Below are 12,624 nucleotides of genomic sequence, written 5' to 3' on the forward strand. Positions count from 1 at the left end.
CTCCTGGAAATGGAAAAAAGAACACATTGACACCGGTGTGTCAGACCCACCATACTTGCTCCGGACACTGCGAGAGGGCTGTACAAGCAATGATCACACGCACGGCACAGCGGACACACCAGGAACCGCGGTGTTGGCCGTCGAATGGCGCTAGCTGCGCAGCATTTGTGCACCGCCGCCATCAGTGTCAGCCAGTTTGCCGTGGCATACGGAGCTCCATCGCAGTCTTTAACACTGGTAGCATGCCGCGACAGCATGGACGTGAACCGTATGTGCAGTTGACGGACTTTGAGCGAGGGCGTATAGTGGGCATGCGGGAGGCCGGGTGGACGTACCGCCGAATTGCTCAACACGTGGGGCGTGAGGTCTCCACAGTACATCGATGTTGTCGCCAGTGGTCAGCGGAAGGTGCACGTGCCCGTCGACCTGGGACCGGACCGCAGCGACGCACGGATGCACGCCAAGACCGTAGGATCCTACGCAGTGGCGTAGGGGACCGCACTGCCACTTCCCAGCAAATTAGGGACACTGTTGCTCCTGGGGTATCGGCGAGGACCATTCGCAACCGTCTCCATGAAGCTGGGCTACGGTCCCGCACACCGTTAGGCCGTCTTCCGCTCACGCTCCAACATCGTGCAGCCCGCCTCCAGTGGTGTCGCGACAGGCGTGAATGGAGGGACGAATGGAGACGTGTCGTCTTCAGCGATGAGAGTCGCTTCTGCCTTGGTGCCAATGATGGTCGTATGCGTGTTTGGCGCCGTGCAGGTGAGCGCCACAGTCAGGACTGCATACGACCGAGGCACACAGGGCCAACACCCCTCATCATGGTGTGGGGAGCGATCTCCTACACTGGCCGTATACCACTGGTGATCGTCGAGGGGACACTGAATAGTGCACGGTACATCCAAACCGTCATCGAACCCATCGTTCTACCATTCCTAGACCGGCAAGGGAACTTGCTGTTCCAACAGGACAATGCACGTCCGCATGTATCCCGTGCCACCCAACGTGCTCTAGAAGGTGTAAGTCAACTACCCTGGCCAGCAAGATCTCCGGATCTGTCCCCCATTGAGCATGTTTGGGACTGGATGAAGCGTCGTCTCACGCGGTCTGCACGTCCAGCACGAACGCTGGTCTAACTGAGGCGCCAGGTGGAAATGGCATGGCAAGCCATTCCACAGGACTACATCCAGCATCTCTACGATCGTCTCCATGGGAGAATAGCAGCCTGCATTGCTGCGAAAGGTGGATATACAATGTACTAGTGCCGACATTGTGCATGCTCTGTGCCTGTGGTTCTGTCAGTGTGATCATGTGATGTATCTGACCCCAGGAATGTGTCAATAAAGTTTCCCCTTCCTGGGACAATGAATTCACGGTGTTCTTATTTCAATTTCCAGGAGTGTATGAGGAACAGTAGTGGACCTAGGATTGCGTCTTGAGGAACCCCATACATGATTTCTCCCATCAGAAGAATCTTGCCTGATTAAAGTGGTTGAATTACTATGTACAACTTTCCTCATTTTTTTGGTGACATATGACATTACAGAAAAAAGATTTAACTTGCATTAGCTTGATAGTTGGCCTCTTTAAAATCATTCATTGATTTGCTGATTTGATATGTACCATTCTCTGATAATTCATTCCATTCTGTCACAACTTTATATGATTACAACAGTAGGAAAATTCATTTTTCTGTTTTAATGTAATTCTGAGGAATTGCAAATTACTGTACATAATTTCTACATTATTTGTTAGTGAACTGCATTACAGTTAATTTTTAAGGTATAGAATGCCTCTGTTTCACAACATACTCAGAGTCTCACTATTACCATTTTTTCAGAGTATCTGAATATCATACAATTTAATTTTTTGAATGAGAAAATTGATGAGATTAAGTGATATTATTCATTTATTTTAGAGTGGCTGGATGTACTCTTGTTTAGAGCATGATTTTCACAGATGAGAAACTGGTGCTGCATTGAAGTAAGATATTTGAGAAATAATCATTTTTGTTTCATTTTTTCATTCACTTAATTTGTATTTACCCTCACACTTATGCTCCACTATATTGTTGTATTTAGCAAATGGAAGAAATAATTGACATAACTAAAGATGAGGAAGTGCCACAAAAGAAGGCTGACCTCATAAATGAGCTAGAACCTGATAAGGTAATTTATTAGTGCACTATCAATTTACACTTTTTTTGAATCCCCACTTGGTTGCACCCTGTAGCACTGCTGCAGTTACTCTTTAACAAAATTTGCTGCATAACTATAGAGTTTAAAAACTGCCAGTTTTTGCTTAGATCTGTTGTTACGCTATTTAAACAAACTTTCATCAGCGTTGTATTGTCCCAAAAAACTTTTATTAGAGCTTTAGCTTAATGTAATGTAAAAGTAAATGCAATCTGTTTCTGTGTTCATGTAATAGGACTACTGATGCACTTTGCTTCTGTGAAGTGTTAGTTCGCTGTGTGCTTTACAAAGCAGCTAGGCTGAACTGATAAAATAACAGTGTGACAGTAATTGGACAGGAGAGAGTGAGTGAGTGGTTCAGTGAGTGTGTTCTTATATATCATCAGGTAGTAGTGGTAAACATTTTCAATGTGTTCATTTAATATTTTATTATAATTTATTTCATATTTTCAAAATATGACAGTGCTATTCCATAATCGCTGTGTAATGGAATAGCTCTCATGACATATTCAGGCTTAGTGTCAACTGTCATTTCTATGCAGTATGTTTCACATTGGTTCTAAGGAAATGTTTATTAAGTTACTGGGCATATGAAATGCACAAAAGGACTGCTAATATTATGAAGCTGCATGAATTTGCTTCAAGAGAAGCTAATTTTATTCTGCTACCTGATATGGCACATGGACAGTATAAAAAGTGAGGTTTGAAATTAAGTAGGATTGCTTGATTATTGCATTGCAATAATCTTTTATTAGAAGGCATTTGAATAAAGTATGCCATAGATTTAAAAAATCAATTTCAGCACAGTTATCCAATCTCCATAAAGGCATGTCTGCATTCTTTGAATGCTTACAGACAAAAATCTGCCACTCAGCTATGAATTCATTGAATATTTAAGACCATTTTTTAAATAAGTCCACCCATTAATTGTTTTACATAGCTGAGTTGATTAAGATTAAGAAGTACAACATTGGGGATGACCATGTATGCTTTAATATTGTTCATCAAAAACTCTTAACCAAAGATCATGTTACTTGCAAGTGTGAACAATTACATTGTCATGGACAACAAAACCTTTTCTTAAGTTCCTGTACCTCTTGTTTATTCTCACCTTTGCACAGTGACCTCAGCGTCTAGAAGTACAAATTTGCTTTGATTCTTGTGTGTTTGCCATAGGTGAAAACAATAGTCTTCCAATAGCTCCATTACCAAGAAGCAGAAGTTTATTACCAGACCACTGAAAAAATAATGAAGTGTTCGGTCAGTTGTTTCAAGTCTGGGTGCTTTAATAAAAAATTAATATATATCTGTGTCTTACTGTATTATAATTCCTCTGATGAAAAATTGCATTGCACTGGAAGAGCAAAGCAAAATTCCATTTTTTAAATCCTCATTGAATAAGTATTGGAAATCATATGCTTGGAACTGTAAATTTTCACCCTTGTTAATATATTCTTAAACATACTGTATGATGGAAAGTAATTTTCAGTTAGATGACACATCAGGTACTGTAACTGAAAATTACATTCCATCTTATTCTGCATTTAAGGATATATATCACTTAATGACTCCAGTCTCTTATTTACCTTTTGCTCTTCCATTTGATCACATGAATGTGTAAATGAGCAGCAAAAGGTATTTGATGTAAAGGTACAAACATGGGCTATAACTTGTGGCCTCTACTGCAATAACCAAGATATCCCCAGAAATGCTCTCCTGCCTTGGAGGATAATTTGAATAGAGTAGATCAGAATATAAATTAATAGAAAAATATACTTTAGGAAGTAACTGGGCAGTGACACAGTGTTAGAGGATCAAGTATAGTTGATTTTATAATACAAAGAGCAGGAGAAGGTACAGAAGGCAGTGAAATGGTTGCAAACGTACACTCCTGGAAATTGAAATAAGAACACCGTGAATTCATTGTCCCAGGAAGGGGAAACTTTATTGACACATTCCTGGGGTCAGATACATCACATGATCACACTGACAGAACCACAGGCACATAGACACAGGCAACAGAGCATGCACAATGTCGGCACTAGTACAGTGTATATCCACCTTTCGCAGCAATGCAGGCTGCTATTCTCCCATGGAGACGATCGTAGAGATGCTGGATGTAGTCCTGTGGAATGGCTTGCCATGCCATTTCCACCTGGCGCCTCAGTTGGACCAGCGTTCGTGCTGGACGTGCAGACCGCGTGAGACGACGCTTCATCCAGTCCCAAACGTGCTCAATGGGGGACAGATCCGGAGATCTTGCTGGCCAGGGTAGTTGACTTACACCTTCTAGAGCACGTTGGGTGGCACGGGATACATGCGGACGTGCATTGTCCTGTTGGAACAGCAAGTTCCCTTGCCGGTCTAGGAATGGTAGAACGATGGGTTCGATGACGGTTTGGATGTACCGTGCACTATTCAGTGTCCCCTCGATGATCACCAGTGGTGTACGGCCAGTGTAGGAGATCGCTCCCCACACCATGATGCCGGGTGTTGGCCCTGTGTGCCTCGGTCGTATGCAGTCCTGATTGTGGCGCTCACCTGCAAGGCGCCAAACACGCATACGACCATCATTGGCACCAAGGCAGAAGCGACTCTCATCGCTGAAGACGACACGTCTCCATTCGTCCCTCCATTCACGCCTGTCGCGACACCACTGGAGGCGGGCTGCACGATGTTGGAGCGTGAGCGGAAGACGGCCTAACGGTGTGCGGGACCGTAGCCCAGCTTCATGGAGACGGTTGCGAATGGTCCTCGCCAATACCCCAGGAGCAACAGTGTCCCTAATTTGCTGGGAAGTGGCGGTGCGGTCCCCTACGGCACTGCATAGGATCCTACGGTCTTGGCGTGCATCCGTGTGTCGCTGCGGTCCGGTCCCAAGTCGACGGGCACGTGCACCTTCCGCCGACCACTGGCGACAACATCGATGTACTGTGGAGACCTCACGCCCCACGTGTTGAGCAATTCGGCGGTACATCCACCCGGCCTCCCGCATGCCCACTATACGCCCTCGCTCAAAGTCCGTCAACTGCACATACGGTTCACGTCCACGCTGTCGCGGCATGCTACCAGTGTTAAAGACTGCGATGGAGCTCCGTATGCCACGGCAAACTGGCTGACACTGACGGCGGCTGTGCACAAATGCTGCGCAGCTAGCGCCAACACCGCGGTTCCTGGTGTGTCCGCTGTGCCGTGCGTGTGATCATTGCTTGTACAGCCCTCTCGCAGTGTCCGGAGCAAGTATGGTGGGTCTGACACACCGGTGTCAATGTGTTCTTTTTTCCATTTCCAGGAGTGTATATTTGAAGTTGCATTTTTTTTAATCATACAGTAAGGCAGTGTAGAACTAAACATCTGACTCATATCCAGTGGAACCAAACCTGACATCTTGATATGCTTGTTGTCATTTAGATTTTTTTGTCAATTTTCTGTAATGACTTGAGGTAATAATGAGAACCCCCAACCAAAGTTATATTTTGACCCTTTTAGACTACTGATGGAGAAATCAATACAAATGAATTCTGACCACACAATGGTTCTTCCTCAGTTGTCTAAAGTTTGTAAATTTTTGCATATAACTTTTCAGAATATTTTACTTATTTATTCCGAAATGCATTTTCTGCATACTGATGTTCCCATGAAAGGGGGAACAGCTCAGATGCAGGAAGATTTATGCTCCATTCTTTTTGACTTGCATCTTGTGAAAGCATTACAAATTAAACTGGTGAAGTCTTCATTAATCTCCAGGTTCCCTTAGTATAATGAGCAGAACTTATTCCACCTCCAAGTTCCCCTAGGATTAATGAGCTGGACTTCACTTCTTGCAACAAGGGACAACACCTCGCAGCATGTCCAAAATCTCCCTCCCCCACCCCCCACCCCCCACCCCCCTCGCGCTCCCCCTCCAACCAAACTTATTAAAGGAGTGTCAGTTCACACCTACTCTGATAGCCAAACTTATTATTATCTTTAGAAAGATGAAGAAATTATTAAAGAAAATAAGGAAGTGAAGCACACAGAAAAAAGGCTGAGCCAGCAAAGTAACTTGTACTGGAAAAGGTAATCCAGAATGCAGTTTCATGCTAACTGGCTCAGTCATACAATTGTTAATATCATTGTCAGAGAAGTGGCCTAATCTTATCTTAATAAACTGTAGTGCAGGGCAGCATCAACATGTCATTCTAATACTGTCACCCTCCATTTCCTTTAAGTCACAACTTGAATGTGATGCACACAATGAATTTTTTAGTGATGTCAGTGATGGATAATCATTACAGTGTTGAAACTACAACAGAACTATTCTGCATGTTGTTTGTTAACCACTCATTATTAGTATCTATTTTCAATCCTGCACTATTACTGCATTTGCTAAACTGAATGTTCTCAGTGTGAAGCTATGAATTTACCGGCAGATATTGTGTAAAAAGCTTACTGTAAGCTTATTGTGCAGTTTATGTGTTTGAGCATGCATTTGATTATTTAACATATTATCTTGTAAGTATAATATTTATAAAGCAAGTTTTTTTCTGCCAACTGCCGTGCATTACTTGTTTAATTCAGTGCTGATTCTTGCCTGCGAAAATTAACTTTGTCCTGCAATAGGTAATACTTGTTGATAATTACAACAAGGTACTTATATGGGGGAAACACAAGTCTTATCTGACAGACCATCACTTCTCAGTTTGGAGATAAAGTACTCAGTGATGAGTAAACTCACTGAAAGTGGTGAAAAGTTAGCTAAACTTCTGACTACATATTCTTTATTAAAATTTCAGTAAAGAAAATACATATACATACTTTCACAACTTTGAAGTGAAAGGTTGAACAGTGTTGAGATACTTTCAGGATTTTGTACATCACTAATTAGTGTGAAATGAATAGTAGTCTCTCATTACTTATAGTCCTGTAGATAACATAAAATCCACTCTAAACAGAACATTCCAAAAAATCTGTTTCATCAATGATGGCTACTGTCATAAAAATTGTGCCAAAAACTGGTTTGCTTTTAAGTTTAATTTACTAAACCATAGTGCATGCTGCAATCATAAGAGTGAATTGAAGGATATTTATGATATCACACATTTCTTATGTGTTACAGTCTTTCAGGAGCAATTGTTTACAGCTCCTACCAAAGCTAGATATTTAGAAAACTTTTTCTTCATTCAAACAAGAGATTAAATAATATATTTGAAGTTACATCAACTAGATTTTTGTGAATAAGTACTATTACTCATACTTATTAAAAATAATTTATATGTTGACACACTTTAATCGTATATCAATTTTATATACAATTTAGTAGTGTTACACTTGATAGTGTTACCTATATGTTTATAGAATCTTTGTAATTCAGAATGCTAGACAAAAACTAACATGAACAGTATGTGAAAATAAAGTTGGAAGGATGCAAATTTGCTTACAGCTTTCCAGTCAGTATGTGATCTCATAAGAAATCAATAAAGCTGAGCTGTTTATTTCTAATTATCCTTCATTTTATTTTATTGTTCTGAGATCATGTCAAGTACAACCAGCAACTCCTTTTAACTTGCATCTGTTTTGTAGAGTATATGTTGGCTGTTATGTAAATATGAATGCTTAAAATGTTATGTCTGTTTTAACATACTTGCATTACAGTTTGTAACTGTGAATTGTATTATCATCATACAATCATCTAAACATAATATTGACATATGTCATGCTACACATGCAAAATAATATACATAAACTGGAATTTTGGTTTAAGTGAATCATAAAGTAAGGCTTCCAAACTTCATTATTTTTCTGTACAGTCAGAACTTGACTGTCATTTTCTGGAAGGTCTATTCCTTCCCGGTCCAAAGGGTACATGCTGTTCATCACAATTTTTGGAAGTCTTTATAGAACTGAAGCTCTCATTGTTGCTGCAGACACAACTGAATTTCTGAGAATATTATTTGTATTTGCCCAACATTATCATCAGTGTATCTTAATTCACTTCCATAAGTATAATTTCAATTCATTATTGTCTTTAGAAAGAGGAGAAAAAAATTGCGAAAAAAGTGGATGAGAAACCAGTAGAAAAGAAGGTTGAACCTGCAAAGAAAGTGGAACCTGGAAAGGTAAACCTGGATGCTATTTTGGTTGTATTCATTTGTTTTTCATTAAACAGAAGACATTTCTCTACCAAATTGCTTGATTGAAAAGATATTATACTCATTAATATGGCACCTTAAATTTCTTCCAGCAGATCATGCCACTGTTTCTTACAAATTAATCATTATTAATCATACATTAAAATTCTTCTGACTGTTTCTATCACTTCTTGTTATCAATTATTGGTTTTATTCATGCTGCAAACATTCCTCATTAATATTTTTCATATTTATAAGCATTTTACTTCCTCGTTTTCTTTTACATCATATTCCGCTGATAACAAAAAACTAACTCTACAGATTGCCTGGAAATATTTTTCATTGCTTCTTTCAAGATAAATATTTTATGGAAGACTCTCTCTGCAGTGATTTGTTTGAATAACAGACTTTTTAATTCCATAACACTGTAATTAGTTTCTATCATGATATTTCAATTCAGAAATTTAATGTCATACAATTTTAAGATGCGAGTTCACATATGTTTTGAATGTGACTGTGTACTATACAAGGTAAAAGAAGTGTTCAGTCAAAAATCTGTGCCCAATTCCTTTGTAACACATTATAACCTCCTGTCATACTTTTGCTACTTGACAGCTCAACATCCAAGTTGACTAATCTTTCCTTCCAGATCGAGCCTTTATTCATTGTATAACAATGATGCAGAAAAATATTGCTATACTGTTACCTTTTATTGAAATTAGAGTGGTATTATTTGATTAGTTTTAAGGTCAAAATTAATAAGTTAAAAAACACTTTAAAATAACTCACTCGTGTTTTCATCACATAGGTTATGCTTAATTCCAGTACTGTAAGATGTCACTCAAAGCCCTTGACTATTCAGATGCATTTAACACAGTGACAGTGAGTCTGTGGTGATGATTTTCTGTCTTGTGAAGTGAAGCATGAATGCAGAGAGCTAAATAACAGGCTGTTTTTGATAAAGAAGAAAGCCTTTTGGCAGTATGTCAGTATTATATAGAAGAAGACAAGAAACAAAGTAAATTTTCTGTTAAAGACTCTTCCTCTTTTCCAGTTTCCTTCATTCTGAGGAGCAGCATAAAGTTCAATAATTGAAAATGTGGAAGAAGGATGTGTAGATAACACAAAAATGTTATGATCTCTGCACAACAATTGAATGCTTGCTGTTCTCGTTTGCACTCGTCTTGAATACAAAATATTATATTTCACTTTTTAGTAATTAAAACATACAGAAATCGAATTAACTTCTTTAGCTCTCTGCACAACAATTGAATGCTTGCTGTTCTTGTTTGCACTCGTCTTGAATACAAAATATTATATTTCACTTTTTAGTAATTAAAACATACAGAAATCAAATTTACTTCTTTAGCATCATATTTCTGAGGAGAGGAGGAGGAGATTAGTGTTTAACGTCCCGTCGACAACGAGGTCATTAGAGATGGAGCACAAGCTCGTATTAGGGAAGGATGGGGAAGGAAATCAGCCGTGTCCTTTCGAAGGAACCATCCCAGCATTTGCCTGAAGTGATCAAGGGAAATCACGGAAAACCTAAATGAGGATGGCCGGACGCGGCATTGAGCCGTCATCCTCCCGAATGCGAGTCCAGTGTGCTAACCACTGTGCCACCTCGCTCGGTTCATATTTCTGAAACAAAGTTTGTATGGACAAGAAACTAATAGAAACTTTTGAAATGTGGTGTTACAAAAAAAGTCAATGATTAGTTTGGTATGTAAGGCAGTGAGAGAGGGGGTGGGGGGCTATAGAGAGAGACCTTGGCTTGACAATAGTGAACAGATTTAAGTGGATGTAGATTGTAGTACTTATGCAGATATGAAGAAACCTGTATGCATAATTGCCTCAAACAGGACTTTGGACTGAAGACCATAAGAAAATGTATTGGAATGAACCTCGTGCAGACAAACAGTCCAGATGAAGTAGTCCTGGACCTGGAATTAGATGCACTGTCTGTCCTTATGAACCCACAGGTGTTCCACATCTACATATACAAGGTGTTACAAAAAGGTACGGTGAAACTTTCAGGAAACATTCCTCACACACAAATAAAGAAAAGATGTTATGTGGACATGTGTCCAGAAACGCTTAATTTCCATGTTAGAGCTCATTTTAGTTTCGTCAGTATGTACTGCACTTCCTCAATTCACCGCCAGTTGGCCCAATTGAAGGAAGGTAATGCTGACTTCGGTGCTTGTGTTGACATGCGACTCATTGCTCTACAGTACTAGCATCAAGCACATCAGTACGTAGCATCAACAGGTTAGTGTTCACACGAACGTGGTTTTGCAGTCAGTGCAATGTTTACAAATGCGGAGTTGGCAGATGTCCATTTGATGTATGGATTAGCACGGGGCAATAGCCGTGGCGCGGTACGTTTGTATCGAGACAGAACGAAGGTGTCCTGATAGGAAGACGTTCGAAGCAATTGATCAGCATCTTAGGGAGCACGGAACATTCCAGCCTATGACTCGCAACTGGGGAAGACCTAGAATGACGAGGACGCCTGCAATGGACGAGGCAATTCTTCGTGCAGTTGACGATAACCCTAATGTCAGCGTCAGAGAAGTTGCTGCTGCACAAGGTAACATTGACCACGTCACTGTATGGAGAGTGCTATGGGAGAACCAGTTGTTTCCGTACCATGTACAGCATGTGCAGGCACTATCAGCAGCTGATTGGCCTCCACGGGTACACTTCTGCGAATGGTTTATCCAACAATGTGTCAATCCTCACTTCAGTGCAAATGTTCTCTTTACGGATGAGGCTTCATTCCAACATAATCAAATTGTAAATTTTCACAATCAACATGTGTGGGCTGACGAGAATCCGCACACAATTGTGCAATCACCTCATCAACACAGATTTTCTGTGAACGTTTGGGCAGGCATTGTTGGTGATGTCTTGATTGGGTCCCATGTTCTTCCACCTACGCTAAATGGAGCACGTTATCATGATTTCATATGGGATACTCTACCTGTGCTGCTAGAACATGTGCCTTTACAAGTACGACACAACATGTGGTTCATGCACGATGGAGCTCCTGCACATTTCAGTCGAAGTGTTCGTACGCTTCTCAACAACAGATTCGGTGACCGATGGATTGGTAGAGGCGGACCAATTCCATGACCTCCATGCTCTCCTGACCTCAACCCTCTTGACTTTCATTTATGGGGGCATTTGAAAGCTCTTGTCTACGCAACCCTGGTACCAAATGTAGAGACTCTTCGTGCTCGTATTGTGGATGGCTGTGATACAATATGCCATTCTCCAGGGCTGCATCAGCGCATCAGGGATTCCATGCGATGTAGGATGGATGCATGCATCCTCGCTAACGGAGGACATTTTGAACATTTCCTGTAACAAAGTGTTTGAAGTCACACTGGTACGTTCTGTTGCTGTGTGTTCCATTCCATGATTAATGTGATTTGAAGAGAAGTAATAAAATGAGCTCTAACATGGAAAATAAGCGTTTCCGGACACATGTCCACATAACATATTTTCTTTCTTTGTGTGTGAGGAATGTTTCCTGAAAGTTTGGCCGTACCTCTTTGTAACAACTTGTATACTCCACAAGCAACCATATTGTGTGTGGCAGCGCATACTGTGTACCACTACTTGTCCTTTCCTTTCATGTTCCACTTGCAAGTAGAACAAGGGAAAAATGACTCTGTATGCCTCCATATGAGGCCTAATTTCTGGTATATTATCTTTGTGGTCCTTATGCACAATTGTGTGTTGGCAGCAATAGAATCATTTGGCTCTCAGCTTCAAATGCTGGTTCTCTAAATTTTCTCAATATTGTTTCTGGAAAAGAAAGTTGCCTTCCCTCAAGAGATTCCCATTTGAGGTCCCAAAGCATCTCCATAACATTTACATGTTGTTTGAACCTACTGGTAACAAATCTAGCAGCCCACCTCTGAAATGCTTCAATGTCTTCTTTCAGTCTGACCTGGTACCAATCCCAAACACTCAAGCAGTACTCATGAGTAAGACATTTTAAATTGTACTATTTCTGTAAATACTTTTGTTTGTTACTGAGCATGAAAACTACACTCAAGGATAGGTCACACCAGCATCCTAAATGCAGTCTCCTTTACAGGTGAACCACTCTTTCCTAAAATTCTCCCAATAACCCAAAGCTGTCCATTCGCTTCCTCTACCACAGCTCTCACATTCTCATTCCACCTCATTTCGCTTTGCATCGTTATGCCCAGATATTTAAATGATTTGACTGTGTCAAGTGGGACACAAGTAATGCCATATCTGAACATTACAGGTTTTATCTTCCTACTCATCTGCGT

General features: G+C 40.6%; 1 protein-coding gene across 34 annotated transcripts in view; it reads left to right on the forward strand.

The window, feature by feature from the left end:
• LOC126470085 (twitchin) overlaps window positions 1–12,624 on the forward strand; it is a 515,873-nt gene that overhangs the window by 167,372 nt on the left and 335,877 nt on the right. For 16 of the 34 annotated variants that reach the window (XM_050097601.1, XM_050097605.1, XM_050097618.1 and 13 more), the window contains 2 exons: window positions 2,085–2,171; window positions 8,210–8,296. The exons of 11 other annotated variants lie outside the window; for them this stretch is intronic. In XM_050097601.1, the coding sequence (XP_049953558.1) occupies window positions 2,085–2,171; window positions 8,210–8,296 (174 nt within the window). The remainder of the gene's footprint in view (window positions 1–2,084; window positions 2,172–8,209; window positions 8,297–12,624) is intronic. 7 more of the 34 variants (XM_050097607.1, XM_050097614.1, XM_050097613.1 and 4 more) reach the window with 2 other exon arrangements.

This window comes from Schistocerca serialis, chromosome 3 (genome assembly GCF_023864345.2).
Source record: "Schistocerca serialis cubense isolate TAMUIC-IGC-003099 chromosome 3, iqSchSeri2.2, whole genome shotgun sequence".
NCBI lineage: Eukaryota > Metazoa > Arthropoda > Insecta > Orthoptera > Acrididae > Schistocerca > Schistocerca serialis.